The 19,974-nt window shown below is 38.3% G+C and overlaps 1 protein-coding gene across 1 annotated transcript in view; it reads right to left on the minus strand.

Moving 5' to 3' along the window:
- The window catches only part of BBS8 (tetratricopeptide repeat protein 8), a 284,023-nt gene that overhangs the window by 94,594 nt on the left and 169,455 nt on the right, over positions 1–19,974 (minus strand). The window contains exon 9 of the mRNA XM_090376638.1: positions 15,098–15,269. Coding sequence (XP_090232764.1) covers positions 15,098–15,269 — 172 coding nt within the window. The remainder of the gene's footprint in view (positions 1–15,097; positions 15,270–19,974) is intronic.

Genomic DNA, 19,974 nt, shown 5'->3' on the forward strand with positions numbered 1-19,974 from the left:
ATACGTAAGTATTTTATTATGATTATTTATTGTGTTTGGTAATGTTTTGGTTACAAATGTGTGTTCAATCTTGGGTAGACAGCACCTAACCCTATTTTTCCCATAGGACCTGTTATTTATATTGCATGATTTTGCATTGTACGGGGGTTTCTAGGACCACAACTATCGTACTATAGGATCTAATACCTCTCATGTTTGAGGTTTTCATAAAAAAAAAAAAGCATTAAATACAATCCTAGTGAATGGCATATATTTACTGATACCTTAAATTTAAGTTTAAAAGCAGTTTTGCTGAATAATGGAAATGAATTCCCATCAGTTCCTCTACCTCGTGCTGTTTAAAGAAACATACGAAAGTATGTCCAAGATCGTGAGTGCAGTAAAGTACCATGACTTTGCTTGGAATATCTGGGTGAGCTTAAGATAATTAGACTGTTCACTGTCCTGCAAGGAAGTTTCACAAAACGCTGTTCTTTTCTTTGTATGTGGGAAAACCACGCAACAGAAAACATTATATTGTGCAGCAGTGGAAAAAGAGGGAGGAATTTTTACCACAGAGAAGGAATATAAAATGTGTGTCACTAGTTGAACTTAAAAAGGTTCTTCTACCTTTGCATATAAAGCTTGATTAATGAAGAATTCTGTTAAGGTTCTGAATGCTACTACTTAAGGGAAGTGTTTTCCAATTCAACAGAGGCAAAACTGAAAGAAGTAACTTTCATTTTTTTTTTTTTTTTTTTTTTTATGAAAACCCCAAACACGAAAAGTATCAAAACCTATAGTACTTAGTACCATGCATGGGTTGAAGGAGAAGTATGGGGGGAGGGGGATGCCGGAAACTTTGCTCTAGTTTGAGCCTCAAATAAGAAACTCCTCAAATTTCTCGTCTGAGAAATTTCCAAAATGCTTATGACAAAATTACAGGATACTGAACTAGCAGCTTGATCATTTAAAGCAGCTGTGCATGGATTTCTTGGAAGAAAGAAAAGAATATAATTATGAATCTCTAGAACCAACTTGATTAAAATGTTATAAAGTTATGAGCAGCTGAATGTACTTAAATTCATTTTCATCATTCCCATATCAGTCTTTTAACTCAAAATTTGGAGACATAAATGATGAGCAGGGAGAACATTTTCTTCAGTACATATCCACGCCTGAAAAGTGGTACCAGTGTTGCTGGGATACTGCCATAATGGCAGATCACTGTTGGTTTCTTAAGAGAGAGAGAAAAAGCAAAATGAACTATAACTCCCTGAGTGGCAAAAATTTCTATGAAAATCAAATGTATTTAGTAGATTATATGTTTGATTAAATTATTTTATAATGAATAAGACTCATTTTTAAAATAGCAAATGTATTATTGTATGATATTTGTAATTGATCATCCATTAAGTTACTAAAATTTCAATATATTTTACAATGGAGACATGACAGACATAATGGTATTTTTAGAATCAGCAGAACAATTATTTTTAGAATCTGTAACTTTTGCTCTGGAAGTGCAAAAAAAATTTTTTTGTTAGCAATTGTAATGCATAACTATACATCTTAGTTTAAAAAAAATTACCTATAATTATAGGTGCAAACTTTTGGCTTTCAAAAAGCTGGAAATCAGGTAAGGAGGAGGAAAACAGGAGTTTTTTTGGAAAGATCAGACAGGAGAGAAAAGGAGACTTTTCAGAAAAGGCAGGTGGAAAACAAGAGTTTTTTTAGAAAAAGCATGCAGCTTTTTAAAAGTCCACACCACAGTAGAAATTAAATTTCAACAACATACAAATTTTATATTAATATATCGGCATAGGATATTTTACTAGTACAGTATACTTATATAGCTCACTGGAAAAAGAGGATCTGAACTTAGTTTCTGTTTTTCACAACTGGATGAATATTCTCTCACACTCAGCATTGCTGTGGGGGAACTGTTAAAATGTAAAGCAAGGTGTGATAATCGTTATATTTCAAATTTCCTTGTACACAGTTCATCAATTCCCCAGCATTTTATAATAGTGTTTGGTAGGTTCTCACTCTGAACCTGACAGAAATGATTCTGCAAAACATCTATTGATTTATTAATTTCTTTATTTTTAATGACAGTAAGAAGTAAAACTTGTCCCCAAAAAATTTCGAATTGAAAATGATCCACTGCCATTTGATGAAGTTTGTGCTATCTTAGCATTTATAAGAATATAATTTTTAATGGGAACATATCAACCACATAGTTACATCAGCCATAAAGTATTTCCTCACTGAGCAAAAGAATGGAATCTTCTCCTCTTGTTTTAGACTCACAGCCTTGGCAGCAGAAATGCCAATGACTATGTCAGAATCATCCTTCTAGTTTACTCTGCAATGGTAATCAACTTCAAAAATGGAAGTGGATGATTTAAACACTGTTAGTACAATAAATTTGAACATTACATTCTTCAACATGTCTAGGAGTAATGACCTCAGTACTTGGATGTGACTATGTGGTTGATATGTTCCAAATCATATCATCATCAGCCATTTTCAAAACACTGCAGGATGAAGGCCTCTCCAGCAACTTTCCAGTTCCTTCTGTTTTGTGCAATGGTCATCCACTTACTACCCACAAACTCGTGAATTTCATCTGTCCATCTCCAACATTGTCTTCCAGGTTTTCTTCTAGCTCCTCTTGGGTACCAGTCTGTTATTATTTTCTTAGTCCATCTGTCATCATGTCTTCGAGCTATGTGTCCTGCCCAAGACCATTTTAGTTCTTTAGTTTTGATAAGAATGTCCTTAACTTGAGTTAGCTGCTTAATCCTTGTGTTTCCCTTCTTATCTAACAGTCTGATTCCCAATATAATTCATTCCATTCTTCGCTGTGTTGTTTTCAGCTTCTCTTCCATTCTTTTGGTGAGTGCCCAAGTTTCACTTCCATAAGTCATGGTGGGGAGTATACATTGGTTCATTATTTTATGTTTCAGACAAATTGGGATATTGCTCTTCAGTATGTGACTATATTTCCTGAAGGCTATCCATCCAAAATTTATTCTTCTCTTGACTTCCAGCCGTTTATCATTATTACAGCCAATGACTTGTCTCAGATAAGTATATGACTCCACATTTTCAATTACTGCTCCTTCAATCATTATATCCCTTTCTGTGGCATACTTGTTCATCATTACTTTTCTTTTAGCCATATTCATCTTTAGTCCAAAATCCTTTTTAACTCTGCATAACTGATTAAGATTTTCCTCTAATTCTTTGAGATCTTGGCTTATGACCACAATGTCATCTGCAAATTGTAAATGGTTTAAGTATTCTATATTCACATTGACTCCTTTCTGCGACTAGTCTAATCTTCTGAAAGCTTCCTCAAGGGCAGCTGTAAACAACTTTGGAGATATTGTGTCTCCTTGTCGAACTCCTTTCTCAATTTTAAATTTGCTACTGTCTTTGTCTAGTCTAATAAAGGAGGTAGCATTCTCATATATTTTCTTCAAAATCATAATATATGGGGTATCTATGCCTTGCCTTGCCTTGCCTTGCCTTTCCAGTGCCCAAAACATTGCCTTATGGTGTATGGAGTCAAATGCCTTTTCATAATCCACAAATTCCAGGCATAATGGTGTTTTATATTCATTTGCTTTCTCCATTAGCTGTGATATTAAGTGAAGGTGATCCATAGTTGAGAATCCTGTCCTAAAGCCAGCTTGCTCTTTCAGTTGATTCTCATCAAGTATTCTTTCTAATCTGTTAGTAATGACCATTGTGAACAATGTGTAAATGTGGGATAACAAGCTAATTGGTCTATAATTTCCAATTTCTGATTTATCTCCTTTCTTATGCAGCAAAGCTATAATTGCATTATTCCACTCTTTCCCCTCGTGCATTTTGCAAAGTCTTGCCAGTTTTTGTGTCATGTCTCTTCCTCCCAATTTTAACAACTCTACAGTAACTTCATCTTCCCTCAGGGCTTTGATCAATTTGAAGTGTTGGTCAAGACATCAAAGGCGGATATTGTTGGGATAGCAGAGACGTGGTGTCACACAGATAAAAGGAATGCAGAACTGGAATTTGGGGAGTACAATGTGTACAGAAAGGATAGACAGGATAGGAAGGGAGGAGGTGTTATGCTGTTAATTAAGAAAAACATAAAATCAAAAGATGTGCATCCAGTTGTATAGATCAACAGTGCACTGTTGAGTCAGTTTAGTGTGACATAAGCACTGTGAAAGCCAAAATAAGAGTAGCAGTGTGTTATAGGCCTAATGACTCGAATGAGTACAATGAACAATTGTACAGAAAAATAGAGTGGGCTAGTAAATCAGAATGTCTTATAATGGGGGATTTTAACTTCCCAGATATTGACTGGAACTCATGGGTTGGTCACTCACACACTAGTAAGATTTTTGTGGATTTATTGGATGATTGTTTTCTGCAGCAGCATTTTTGAGAGGCAACCAGAGAAGGTAATACTCTTGATCTGGTGATCAGCAGTATTCATTTGTGTATTAAGAATTTGCAGATAAAGGAACCACTAGGTGGCAGTGATCACAGTGTACTGATGTGGGATTTACTTAAAGATATAATTACCATTAAGGGTAAAGGAAAGGGTTTTTGCTTCCATAAAGGTGAATACAGTGGTGTCAGACAGTTTTTAAATTCTGTACAGAGGGATCAACTGACGATGTTACCAACAGTATATTCTAAGTGGGAAGCATTCAAGGAATTAATCGTGGATGCTACTAAAAGTTTCATACCTATTAAGAAATATTGTCAAGGTTTAGGCCTAAATGGTTATCAAATGAACTATTGAGACAAGTGACAGAGAAGAAAAATGCATGGGATGCATATAAATTATCAAACAACTCAGAAGCCTATGGCAGATATAAGCTAGTCTGCAATCAGGGTCACAAAGGAGGTTAGGCAGGCGAAGGCAGATTACGAGAAATCTTTGGCAAAAGATGCTAAGGAAAACAGCAAGGATTTCTTTACTTATATAAACTCTAAAAGGAAGGGGGATGAATCTGATTGGTCCACTTGATATCGATGGTTCGACTGTTGATGATCCTGCTCAGATAGCAAACAAACTGATGAGTATTTTGCATCTACATTCACAAATGAGCAGTTATTAAGGTTTGGAAATGGCAGTAGGTTATCAAATTGTAGCACAGTGCTTAACGATTTTGTAATAACTGAGAGCAAAGTGGAGGAGAAATTGTTGAAGTTAAACATAAGAAAGGCATCTGGGGTGGATGGGATCTATCCAGTTATATTAAAGGAGACGGCAAAGCAACTAAGCAAACCCTTAGCCATAATTATGAGAGCATCTTTGGACTCAGGGGAGGTCCCCATGAACTGGAGATTTGCAAATGAATCCCCCAATTCACAAAGGGGGGATCGAAGGGTGACACGAGTAATTACAGACCAGTTAGTTTAACTTCTGTTCTGGGTAAAATAATGGAGTCACTGGTTAAAGATGCATTGCAGGATCATCTAGACAAGACTGCAGAAATAATTCAGACACAGGATGGGTTTGTTAAGGGAAAGTCTTGTCTGACAAATTTGATAGGATATCATGATGTAGTTACAAAGGAACTGGATGCAAAAAATAATTTTGATATCATATATGATTTCAGGAAAGCTTTTGACACTGTTATGCATGGAAGACTATTGTACAAATTGGAGCAGAATGGTATTAAGGGTAAGTTGCTACAATGGATAAAAGGATGGTTGAGTGGGAGAAGACAGAGGGTGGTAATCAATGGGTGCTGCTCTTCGTGGATTAATGTTATTAGTGGAGTACCACAGGGTTCTGTGTTGGGTCCTCTGTTGTTTTGTATATTTATCAATGATATTGATGAAGGTATATCAGGCTCAGTGTCGAAGTTTGCAGATGATAGAAAGGTTGGTAGGGTTGTTAATGACAGTGTGCTACTGCAACAGAATCTAGATAATTTGGGCAGATGGGCTAAGAAGTGGCAACTGAAGTTTAACCTTAACAAATGCAAAGTACTGCATATGGGTAGAAGTAACCCCAGAAAAACGTACCAACTGTGTGGTACTACACTTAAGGTGGTAGAAAATGAAAAAGACCTGGGAGTAATTGTGCAGGCAGATATGAAATTTTCTGAGCAATACAGACAGGGCCGGTCATGGGGTTTTGTCAATGATATATACGAATTTTACTAGCAGGGAAAAGGAGGTGATTGTCCCTCTGTATAATGCAATGGTCAGGCCACGCCTTGAGTACTGCGTACAGGTCTGGAGGCCTCATTTTAGGAAGGATGTAGATTTGCTTGAGTGTGTACACAGAAGGGCAACAAGGTGGTGAGGGGGATGAAGGGATTCTCTTACCAAGAGAGGCTTAAGTTCTGCAAATTGCAGTGGCTGGAGACTAGGCACCTGTGCGGTGATCGCATTGAGGTGTATAAGGTCTTGAATAAGTTGAGCACGCTGAATTCTGATGAGATCCTTCCACTTGTTCAGATTACAAATGTAAGGAGCATAAATTCAAATTAAGAAAAGACAGATGTAGAATAGATGTGCGGAAATTTGCCTTTAGCCAGCGGATGGTTAATTATTGGAACAAACTTCCTGTCGTTGTGGAAGTTGATAGGTTAAATAAATTTAAGGAGGAACTGGACAGGCATTTGGAGGGAATGGTGTGATTTTTTTTTTTTTTTTTTTGGCTGATGCTGCATAAGCTGCACTTGCTTTCTTGCATCACATGCCACTACTACTACTACTGCTTTCTTGTTCTTCATTTTCTTCAACACATGTTCTACCTCATCGGGAAGGATATCGGGTATGTTGTATGTGTTACTAATTTGCAATCCATCTTCCCCACTGCTGGAATCATTCCCTCACTCCTTGTATAATTCTCTATAATAGTCTTCTGCTATTTGAATAATGCCATCTCTGCTATTTATAAGTACACCATCACTGTTCTTCAGTTTCCGTATCATTTGTCTTTCTGTATTACTGCTCATGGCTGCTGATTAAGTCCTTTGTTTTCCCTTAATGCTTGTTCTACTTTTATTGTGTTAAATCTTCTTATGTCCTCTCTGAGTCTCTTTCTAATGGCTTTGTAACTCAGTATACTTGATTTTCTCCTTGTCAGTGTTTATCTTGCTCTTCATTTGTCATCTTCGGTTCATCATGACAAGTGTTTCTTGACTAATTTTTTCTTCTTTGGATTTCTTTTTACTTATAGGTTTCTTGGGCTTTATCACTTTTAGAAAGCTGTGATATTCCTCGTAGATACCTTGGTCCTGAGCAGTCTGCAGAAACTCAAACTTGTTCTTAAGTTCCAGTACATACTGCTTTTTCTTCTCTTCTGTTATCTCAAAGACCTTCATATTATTTATTCAAGTCACTTTTTTCCTTTCTTTTCTTATATCAAGTGTGCATCTTACCATTCTGTGATCACTTTCAACCTTGTTCAGAACGGTAACATCATTCACGATATATCTTCTTTTAGCGAGGATGAAATCAATTTCATTAGTTGTTAATCCATTTGGGCTCTTCCATGTTCACCTTCTGTTCACCCTTTTCTTGAAAAAAGTGTTCATTACTGACATTCCTCGAGATTCTGCCAATTCCACAAGTCTTTCACTAATTCCAAAATTTCCTATAGTTTCCATTTCTGTACTGTTTTGTCTCTTTCCAACATTAGCAATGAAGTCCCCCATAATGATAGTGTAGTGGGTTTTCTGCTCATCCAGAAGACTTTCAATTTCAACGTTGGCGCATAAATCATTATAACCTTTAGCTTATAACCTCTTAGAAATCCTGAGTAGTAGTCTTGACACCCTTGGTGATGTACTTTTGAATTCCAAACTGTTGGTTTTTATATCTTTATGGACCAGAAAGCCAACTGCACCTTCGCTCTTTTCACTGTTTCCATTGGTGTACAGCAGATTTCCTCTTTCTTAACTTATAAGTGATTCATTTCTTCTTCATGTTTCAGCCAAACCGATGATATTCCAATTCACATTTTCTAATTCCTTTTTCAGCTCTAATATCCTGTCTTCGCCGATGAGCGATCTAACGTTGTAACAGGCCAAGTTTAGTTTCCGTGTATGGCAGCCTGGTCATACTCAGAGATTCTTAACACTTGCTGCCGTAAGAGGGGGAGTGAAAGCCACTGGGGACTGAGGGCCATTTGTTTCGTCGTGCTGTCATGTGCTGGAGGGTTTGGTCTTTTCCTCTTCAAGCTGATCAGGTGTCTTGAAAAGAACCACTCTACACGTTCGTTGCCACCAAAGTGACGTAACAGGGCTTACCATCGAGAAGGTGTGCATGAGTAGATTTTAGGGAGGCAGGCCAACCGGACCTCTCCTAAATCTTCTGAAATAGAAAGATATTGGATCCATCAGTGTTTTAGACTAAGTGTCTGATAACACACAGAATGCCTTTTCTCCTCTAAGCCTCAAATCATACCAACCACAATATCAACCTTGGTATTTAAATCCAGCTCATGATCTAAAGGTTTTGAAGAGTTATGTTTAGATTTCAAATATCTGCATAACATTTAAACAAAACACACAAATTGTTTTACTCAAAATTTTTAGAAGGGTGTAGAGTGTATTTAGTATAGTGTTGCGTACCATTGTTCTTCTGGCCTTTTAGCTGCTGGACCCCTACTGAAGCCCAACATTGCCCGCACTCAGGCCCGTGGAGGCAGACCAGGTACCCAGTAGTTTAGAATTTTATTACTCTTTTTAGAAGAACTTTTTAGAAGAGAGGAACATGAACAGACTTCAGTAAGGATAACATGCTTAGAATTATCAGCTTTTTTTGGCACATAGCCCTAGTAGCTGATGCGCCATTAAAACATAAACAAACAACCAACCAACCAACCAATCGGCTTGCTTGGCCTGTTTAGAATTGCTTTAAATAGAGTTTGTTAATTTGTCTTCTTCCAAAACGTTTGGATCATGAGCTGGATTTGAACACAGGTCAGTGACTCTCACTAGTGATTGCTTGTCATACTTTTCATTTAAGTTACTCTGACAAGTGCTCGTATGGCTTTTCTCACTGCTTCTAACCACTTCTTTAAATAGACTTTAGCATTAGCATTAGCATTAGTAGAGGCATTTGATGCAAGAAAGCAAGCTTATGCAGCATCAGCCAAAAAAAAAAAACAAACCCCACTTCTACTTCACCCCTCTGTTCGTTCAAAATACCTGTCCAGCTGAGCCTTAAACTTATTTAGGCTATCAACCTCCACCACAAGGGATGGCAGTCTGTTCCACCAACCAACCACCCGCTGGCTAAAGGCAAATTTCCGCACGTCTATCCTACATCTGTCTTTCCTCAATTTGAATTTATGCCCTCTCAGGTGATTTTTCTGAGCAAGAGGAAGAATCCCATCAGCATTGAGCATGCTTAAACCATTCAAGGCTTTATACACCTTTATCAGATCACCTCGCTGGTGCCTAGTCTCCAGACACTGTAATTTGCAAAACTTAAGCCTTTCTTCGTAAGAGCACCCCTTTGTTCCATTCACTAATCTTGTTGCCCTTCTCTGTACTCGTTCCAGCAGCTCTACATCCTTCTTGAAATGAGGCCTCCAGACCTGTATACAGTACTCTAGGTCTGGCCTGACCATTGCCTTGTACAATGGAATAATCACCTCCTTATCCCTGCTGGAAAAATTCCTGTATATCATTGACAATACTCCATGAGCTACTCTTGCAGCCCGTCTGCACTGCTCAGAGAACTTCATATCTGCCTGCACAATCACCCCCAAGTCCCTTTCATTCTCTACCACTGTCAGTGTAGTACCACAGAGTTGATACGTTGCTCTGGGGTTGCTGTTTCCCATGTGTAGTACTTTACATTTGTCAATGTTAAACTTCATTTGCCACCTCTCAGCCCATCTGCTCAACCTTTCCAGATCCTGTTGCAGCAGTGTAGTGTCAGTAGTGTCCTTGACAACCCTGCCAATCTTTGTATCATCTGCAAACTTGGACATTAAGCTTGATATACCATCATCAATATCATTTATAAATACAGAAAACAATAATGGACCCAACACTGAGCCCTGAGGGACTCCACTAATAACATTAGTCCACGATGAGCAGTGTCCATTGATTACCACTCTCTGTCTTCTCCCACTCAACCACCCCTTTATCCATAGCAGCAATTTGCCTCCAATGTCACACTGCTCCAATTTGTGTAGCAGTCTTCCATGTGCAACAGTATCAAAAGCCTTTCTAAGATCCAAGTATATAATATCAAAGTTATTCCCTGCATCCAGTACTTTTGTGACTGCATCATAGTATCCAATCAAGTTGGTCAGGCAAGACTTCCCCTTAACAAAACCATGCTGTGTCTGAGCTATAACTGAAGTCTTGTCTAAATGATCCTGCAGTGCTTCTTTAACCAGTGCCTCCATTAATTTTCCTGGAACAGAAGTTAAGCTCACAGGTCTATAGTTACTTGTGTCAGCCTTTGATCCTCCTTTGTGAATTCGGGTCACATTTGCACTTTCCAGTCTATGGGTACCTCCCCTGAGTCCAAGGAAGCTCTCATAATTATGGCTAAGGGTTTGCTTACTTCCTTTGCTGCCTCCTTTAATATAACTGGATAGATCCCATCCACCCCGGGTGCCTTTCTTGTGTTTACCTTCAACAGTTTCTCCTCCACTTTACTCCCAGTTATTTCAAGATTCTGTAGCTTACTGCTAGAGTTGAATACACCTCTGGCATTCCCCTTGCTGAATAACTCCTCATGTGTGAATGTCGATGCAAAATATTCATTTAGTTTGTTAGCTACCTGAGCAGGATCATCAACAGTTGACCCATCAATATCAAGTGGACCAATCTGATTCATCCCCTTCCTTCTAGAGTTTACATAAGTAAAGAACTCTTTGCTGTTTTTCTTTGCATCCCTTGCCAAGGATTTCTCGTAATCTGCCTTCACCTGCCTAACCTCCTTTGTAACTTGGTTGCATATCAACTTGTATCTATCATAGGCTTCTGTGTCATGTGTTAATTTGTAAGTATCCCATGCATTTTTCTTCTCTGCCATATGCCTCATTAGTTCATCTGACATCCATTTTGGCCTAAACCTTGAACAATATTTCTTAGTTGGTATGTAAAGCCTAGTAGCTTCCAAGATACGTTCTTTGAATGCTTCCCATTTTGAATTTGCTGTTGGTAACATCATCAGTTGGTCCCACTGTATAGAATTTAAATACTGTCTCAGTCCATCGTATTCGCCTTTACGGAAGCAATAACCCTTCCCTTTACCCCTAATGGTAGTTACCTCTTTCAGTAAATCCCACTTCAGCACACTGTGATCATTGCCACCTAGTGGTTCATTTATCTGCAGATTCTTAATGCATGAAGAATCACTGCTGATAATCAAATCAAGAGTATTACTCCCTCTAGTTGCCTCCTGAACATGCTGATGCAGAAAACAATCATCCAATAAATCCACAAAAGCCCTGCTAGTGTGTGAGTAACCAGCCCCCAAATTCCAGTCAATATCTGGGAAATTAAAATCTCCCATTATAAGACTCTCTGATTTACTAGCCCACTCTATTTCCCTGTACAGTTCCTTATTATACTCATCAGAGTCATTAGGCCTATAGCACACTCCTACTCTCAATTTTGATCTCCCAATGCTTATGTCACACCAAACTGACTCAACACTGCACTGTCCAGCGATGTCGACTGGCTTCACTTCCTTGGTTTTTATGTGTTTCTTAACTAATAGCATAACCCCTCCCCCCTTCCTATCCTGTCTATCCTTTCTGTAGACGTTGTACTCCCCAAATTGCAGTTCTGTATCCCTTATATCTGTGTGACACCCCGTCTCTGATATCCCAACAATATCTGCCTTTGATGTTTTGAGCAATACCTCAAATTCATCAAATTTATTTACTAAACTCCTAGCATTGGTGTACACGCAAGTATACCTGCACCTGTTTCTATTCTTAGCTACCCTAACACAACCCATGTGTTTATTTGTACCGCAATGGCTCCCAGCAGTCTCTGAAATACCATGCATCTTGTTTTTCAGGCTTCTGCTCATTCTAATAGAAGCAGTGCAAGAATCTCTTTCACCTCTGCCAGTGGCTACTGTCAATCTATTGGTCTTTGTCTCCCCCCAAGCTAGCAGTTTTCCGACCCACCTAACACTGCCTCGATAGCATCAGCAAATATTCTTGCACCCTTTCTATTTAAGTGTATCCCATCCCTGTAGAAGCAATCTCTCCTGTTAACAAGTACAGTCCAGGCTGAAAAAAATTCTACCCCTTGAGCCTTGCACAATCTTTCCAGGGTCGAATTGATCGACAAGGCTCTCATCATATACTCCCTCCTATCGTGTCTGGGCAGAATTGCAGACACTTTCAAATTCAACCCTAATTCTCGGCTTTTGTTCAACAGTGACCTGTACTTGTTAAGTAATTCTGCTGGTCTCCTACTCTTAATATTATTAGTGCCAACGTGTACAACTATATCACCTTTTGTGCCCTTAAAAGATGATATTCGCTCTACAACGTCATCAACCTTTGCCCCTGGCAGACATACCCTGGTCCTGTTCCACCTATCTTTTTTACAAAGCATGTTCCCCGTTTCCCTGACAATAGAGTCACCAACAACTACTAGTTCCTTCGGGACCAGCGCATTCTGCCTTGGGGGTTGTCTCTGTGTCACGCGATGCCCAAGTGCAAGCTCTGGCGTTGATGTGGGCAGCTGAGAGCTTGATGGGCCCCTGAATTTAGTTTCTTCGAGGGCATCCACCCTGTCCTTCAAGCTCTCATATAGGCCCACAAGAATGCCGAGTTGTTGCCTGATATCGATACACTCCTTGCATCGCGCACACACAAAGACATCCCCCTTGGCAGTATCATGTCCCGTACCCGATTGCTCTGCAAACATCAAGCAAACAGTGCATTTTATAAAGCTGTGAGTCAGAGGACAACTGCCCCCCTCAGTTCTGCTCTGAGCCACAGCACTTCCATTAGCTTGAGCCTTTTGCTTTGGCACATAGCCCTAGTAGCTGATGCGCCATTAAAACATAAACAAACAACCAACCAACCAACCAACCAATCGGCTTGCTTGGCCTGTTTAGAATTGCTTTAAACAGAGTTTGTTAATTTGTCTTCTTCCAAAACGTTTGGATCATGAGCTGGATTTGAACACAGGTCAGTGACTCTCACTAGTGATTGCTTGTCATACTTTTCATTTGAGTTACTCTGACAAGTGCTCGTATGGCTTTTCTCACTGCTTCTAACCACTTCTTTAAATAGACTTCTCAAAGGTTGCCACTGTTCTATCAGTCAAGTTACACATTTAACCAAAAATAAGCCAATGCATATATACATGCTTCAAAACCTTTTTTATTTCAGTAATATGCATCAGTTGAAATGTTTTAAATGCCTTTCCTTTTAACACTTCTTTCTAGATAGTAGTCAATTTTCACCAAATATCAATCTACTTTCACAGGAAGGCAAGCAGCCTCCTTTTTCAGGTCACAAATTAACAAGATGTCAAGGACAGCCTATAACCTCCAATACTCAACTCAATCTCCTCTTTTAATACCCTTGCTACTCCAGTTTTTAGTTTCCAGCATACCATAACAGGTGTATTAGTATTAATAGTGATAAATGATGCAAGAAATAAAACTTGTACAGCAGCACCCAAGAAAAAAACAAAAATGAGAACAACACTTCTCATATCACCTGTCCATTCCCTCTAACAGTTTGTTCATCTGGTTCTTTCTTAAATTTATTCATACTATCCACTTCCATAACAGCACATGAAGTTTAACCCAACAATCAACCACCTGCTGGATGAAGTGAAATTTCTGTAAATCTATCCTGCAACCATTCTTTCTCAATTTTAATTTATACCCCCCCACGTGTAGTTTGTGCAAGAGCCAGAATGCCATCAGCATTGAGCTTACTCAATCCATTCAAAGCCATAAACATCTCAATCTTATCTCTACCCAAGTGCCTAGTCTCTAGACAGTGCAATTTGCAGAAATGAAGCCTTTATAAGAGCATCCTTTTGTTCCCCTCACCAATCTCATTCCTCTTCTCAGCACCTGTTCCAATAGATCCACATCCTTCCTAAAATGGAGCATAAAGACCTGTACACAGTACTCCAGATGCAGCCTAAGTAATACCTTACACAACAAGACATTCACCTACTTATCCCTGCTGGCAAAATTCCTGTATATCACTGGAAAACCCATATGTGCAGTCCTAGTAGCCTGTCTGCACTGTTCAAATAACTTCATGTCTGGCTGCACAATTTCCCCCAGATCTTTTTTATTCTCCACTACCCTCAGTATGATACCACACAGTTGGTATGCTACTCTCGGACTTTGTTTTCACAAAATATGTATAAATACACAATCTTTGGTATTTTCTTTTTCTGAATTCTCACTAAACTCAGAAAAAGACCAAAGGTCACTGAATTCTTATTTCTTCTACAGGAAGTGAGAATTCAGTGGCTCACTTTGTAATGTTTATATAATCCTCAGGAATTCTGGTTATAAATGGATCATGTATGTTTAACAAGAAATGGAATTCTCAACTCTCAAAACACTCACATTGAAGAAAAACCCACATAAAATTGTTACCACTTGTTATCAACATACCTTTTTCCCTTAATTCTCAGGAACAATCTTATTGATAATTATTTTTTACCATCAGAGCCCTCAGGAATGCCATATCTACATTTTGCATTGGTGAGAGCCACTTAACCCTTTAAAATCAGAAGAGAATGTGGTTTATGCATGACAGTGCACCAGCACACTTTTCCCCATTACACTTCTGACCCATTAAATAGAGAATACAGTAATTGATAAATTATTCAGAACAGCTCTATATAATATATGCCAAGGAACTGTAGATTCATTGCATTGAATGCTGCACTGAAGTAACCTCCATCATGATGTTTTCCTTTTAGAGTTTTATTTCAGTTTCTTTTTATGTTTTGTAATTTATGAGAAATATTTAATATCTGAGATATGAAGACTTTGGAGTTATGTTTATAGCAACTTTTTTCTTAATTTTAGCTGTAAAATATGATTCCATATTTGTTCCATGCAATCTTGAAGCACTCTGCATAGTTATATATACATATAGAGCAATACTTACTAAAGCCATGTGTCCTATATTATACCAAACATCAGCAAGTGTTTCATCAGTTCCTAGTGCTAACGCTCTTTCAAAGCACATCACAGCCATATCATATTGTTGGGCATAAAAGCAGCACAGAGCAAGATTATTATATAATTCTGAATTGTTAATACCCATCTGAAGAAGTCGCCTATAAAAAAAGAGGAACATTAAGTATATGCATTTTCTAACCATAAAGAGTAAAATCCATTAAAATTGGTAAAAGCATTACTTTTTCTTTTTTTTTTATGTAAACCCCAACCACGAGAGATATTAGAACTTATAGTACTTAGTACCATGCTTGGGTTGGAGGTTGAGAAGGTGAAAGAAGATATTTGTTGACAATGGACTTGAACTTCTGTAGACTGTAATTTTGAGGAAATACATATGAAAGAAGGTTGTTCAAGAAAACGGCAGTTGAATGAATAAATGAGGAAGATCAAAAGTTGGCCCTGTAAGTGGAGCAATTCTAAATGGATCTTGGCTGGTGGCGGCATGTGTTTGGACTATTTTGAAAGAGAGAGCGGTAATTATAGAAGCCAATTCAGAAGAACAGTGCCCATGGAATATCTATAAAAGAGGCATGCAGCAGAAACAGTACGTCTATGAGACAGCAAGTGGAAAGACTCTGTTAGAGATGAATCATTAATTAACCTAACTGCCCTCTTCTGAACGGAATCAAGAAGCCTTAGAGAGGTTTGGAGGCACTGCCCCAGATGTGGGAACAATATTCCATGGTAGGGTGGATTTGTGATTTGTAAAGAGGGAACAGCTGTTTGGAACAAAAGTAACGCCAAGAGCGAAAGAGAAAACCAAGTTTCTTAGATACAGAGGAAGCAATATTTGTAATGTGCTTGTGCCAAGTGAGATTAGAAGTCAGAGTAATCCCCAAAAGAGATATATCATTTTGCCTAGAAATCGGAGTGTCACCAAAGATAAGCATAGGAGCAGAAGAATCCTTTTTGCGAGATATAAGACAAGACAGTTTTAGAAGGATTGAAATCAACTAAGTTGTCTTTGCCCCACTGGAGAATTACCTGGAGATCGGCATTTAAGGAATTGGTAGCAGATTTTCGAGAAGTTATAGCTGATTGAGCAGGGCAAGGTTTTCAAAATGGAAAGCAGAATGCAATGTGCTATCATCGGCAAAACTAGGGATAGAATTTCCAGTCAATGGACGAAGGTCATTAATATACAAGGGGGGAAAGAGTGGGAGAAAAGAACTGAACCTTGGGGGACACCGGCATTAGTGGAGAAGTTAGAAGACAGAGAGCCATCTACCATCACCCTCAATGAGCGATCAAGAGAGAAAACTGAATAACCAATTACAAAAAAACAGTTGGCAAACCATAAGATGGAAGCTTGTTTAGAAGACCTTTATGCCAAACATGATCAAAAGCCTTTGAGGTGTCAAGAGCAACTGCTTGAGTTTCACCGAATTTTTCCATCGAATTGGTCCATAAATGGGTAACAAAGCCAGAATATCACCAGTGGATCGACACTGATGGAATCCATACCGGCGATCGTTGATCAAATGGAAGGTTTCTAGGTAGTTTCAGAATTGGTGGTTAATTGATTCCTCCATTACTTTAGAAAGAGTAGAAGTAATTGCAATGAGACGATAATTGGATGCGAGGGATTTGTCACTCTTTTTTGTAACTGGCTGGATATGAGCAAATTTCCAAGCAGAAGGAAAAACACCTTTGGAATAAGAAAGTGAAAAAAGGCGGCAAAGAACAGAAGTAAGTTCAAGAGCATAGGTATGGAGAAGAAGTGGAGAAATACCATCGGGACCTGGAGCTTTCTTAGCATCAAGATTCGTCAAAATCCTTCTGACATCCTTTTGACGGAAGACCACAGGAGGCATTGAATGGAGCGTGTTGGGAATGGTGAGAGGTGTTTTACCAAGATCATTAATACATGAGTTGGAAGAAAAATGGGATGCTAGCAGGTCAGCTTTATCCTTGGCTGAAGTGACAACACAACCATCTTGTTTTGGCAGAGGTGGGAGCAGAGATGGGCAAAAGTTGCGGCCAGTAGCTTTGGCAAGAGACCACAATGCTCAGCTACCATCAGGGCAAGAAGCAAGTTTTCTACTCTTAGCCTGTTCAAAATCTAGTTTGGACTGATTAATAACTGCTTTACAATTGTTGCGAGCTTTGGTGTAGGCAGAAAATGAAACCGAAGAATTAGAAACAAGCCAATTACAATATGCAACGTTCTTCTCTTGAACAGCCTTAGCACATTTATTGAAAAACCAAGGTTTAGACAAAGGACGAGATTTTAAATTGGAGTGTGGAATAAAGGATTCCATTCCTACAAGAATAATTTCACTGGCATGATCTGAATAAACGTTGACATCAGAAGTTTTGAAACTGTAATCCAACCAAGGAAAAGAAGAAAAGAAATCTCGCAGGTCATCCCATTTTGCATTCTTGTAATGCCAAACAATATGAGGTTGGAAATAGCCATGAGACAAAGGCTCCATTGGAGAAGAGACAATCACCAAGTTGTGATCTGAGGTGCCTAAAGGACCTCTCACTTCGACCGTGTACTTAGAAGGTTTGTTTGTGAGAAAAAGATCAAGCTTATTGGCTGTGTGGTTAGGATTGTCCAGTACTCTTGTAGGTAAATGAACAATCTGTGCAAGGTCATTAGTAATTGCAAAAGCCTCAGCATCTTGACCAGCTGGGTGGGTGTGACTAGAAAACGGAAGCCAGCTGGAGTTGTGAACATTAAAATCACCAAGGAAAATTACCTCACTGTTAGGAAAGTTGGACTGGAGAAAGACAAGTTGCAAAGAGAGGAAGTCAAAGAGCTCCAAATGTTTAGTGGATTTGGGAGAATGGTAGAGACAACAGATGAATTTGACACAATGAGGTAGAGAGATTTTAAGCCAGAGAAGATCGAAAAGAGGAGATTCCAAATTACCAAGTCTCTGACAATGAATATCGGAACAGAAATATGCACAAGTACCACCTTTGAGGCGAAAGGAATCATACAGCAAATAATTATGGCAACCGAGATGAGCAATAGTTGAATCAACCAATAACTGAGATTCTGTCAGAAATTATATGGGGTTTGGCAGACTGCAAGTGGAAATGGACATCGTTTAGATTAGAATTGAGACCACGTATATTTGTGAAATAAATTAGGAAGTGTTTGGGAGGTTTAGATCTTTTATCCATGTGGTGTGGTATATTCAATAGTAAGAAAAAGTGGGTGGGACATGCTGTATGAAGTAATGGGATATGTCGTACACATGGTAAGAATATACCCAGATCCTTGACATAACGTAGCCTCGTTATGCCCCCCACATACACACTACTCGGACTCCTTCCAGTCACTATCTGGCAGAGTAGAGGTAGCAAGATTATACACTAGCTGATCTGGAAGCCTCCTAGAGAGTTACCAATAGGTTCGGTCCAGTGTACTAACTAGCGGCCGGCCTGGGAACACCATTTTAGAGCTGTTCCCTCGAAATGTAAGGAAGATTGGATCTCGCCACAATGTTCATCATAACCTCAAAAGTCATCAATCATACTGCATGATGGAAGAGATGGAGAAGGGATGACCGGAACTTAGCTCTAGAGACTAAACATGGGTTCCACTACTTCAAGCCTCCAATAAGCAAAGTGGTGGTATTACACTGGTTGATGAGAGTCATCTACCACCTACTACTGCCTGGTAACACTGAGGGGTGGCATTCCTCCATGTGGTGTGGGCACCACACCTCGACCCCTTGCTTACGTTGGTTCACACTTGGGTGGTTACCCACCGTGTGCTTGTGCATGGAGGTTCCAGGATTACTAACAGTCCCACCACCACGAAGGTGCAAGCAGAGGATTTGGCTGTCACAGACCATCCGGACTTCGCTGAAATTGGGTCTACTTGACTTGAGTGTCACACGAATACCAGTTCCTGCTTTAACCAAAATTTTGCTGGAGTAAGAATATTTCCAGGATCCAGAAAACTTTCCTAATATTAGCACTTTATAAGATTCATTTAAGTGAAATAATTCTGATGAAAAATGCAGTGCAATAAATTATTTTCAAAGTTCACCTATGCAGATATATATTTGTTTACAACAAAATAAATACTATGTGAAAATTAAAAATGAGATCATTCATATTGTATGTACCACTGTAGGAGGATTTACTTCAAAAAAAAAAAAAAAGTTTTAAAAGATGTTGCATAGGAATTCAGTGATATATCCTCTACTACATTTTCCAATTCTGCTTGTCAGGAAAAAACTGAATGGTATGTGAGATATGATCTGTCATCAAATGACAAATTTTCATACCAATAGTTAATTTTTCTTTTTTTTTTTTTTCTTTCAGAATAAATAATAAAATACTTAAATCGAAAAAAGAAAACATATGAAAAGTAGATATGGAACTGTAGTAAAAGAAGCCTTGTGTTTTTACAATTTCAAATCTTCAGCTACTCCTATAAGCAGTTCACTCATTTGGCAAAAAAAAGCATTAGAATGTAATCTAATTCAACTTGTGCATCTAAATCTACATATTTTCAACTGCAGGTAATGTTTAAGTTTCATATTAATGCAGAAGAAAAAAGTTAAACATAAAATAAAACTAACATATTAATATGTGAAACAAAATTTTTTTATCTATTGTGCTATATCTCTGAATGTATGGTTTATTACAATTTCACATAATCAATATTTCATACAAATGAAATATGCTTTAGAAGTAATAATATCTGAACAAATATTATGCTATTTTATTTACTGATTTAAAGTAAAATAAAGTAAAATAATTAAGTAAAATCAAATGGAAATTGAGTTGTAAATATTAGAAAAGCACAGAGAATTTATTTGAAAAAATAATTCTTCC

The sequence above is a fragment of the Mastigoproctus giganteus genome, chromosome 6 (assembly GCF_048544385.1).
Source record: "Mastigoproctus giganteus isolate SK-2022 chromosome 6, ASM4854438v1, whole genome shotgun sequence".
Lineage (NCBI taxonomy): Eukaryota > Metazoa > Arthropoda > Arachnida > Uropygi > Thelyphonidae > Mastigoproctus > Mastigoproctus giganteus.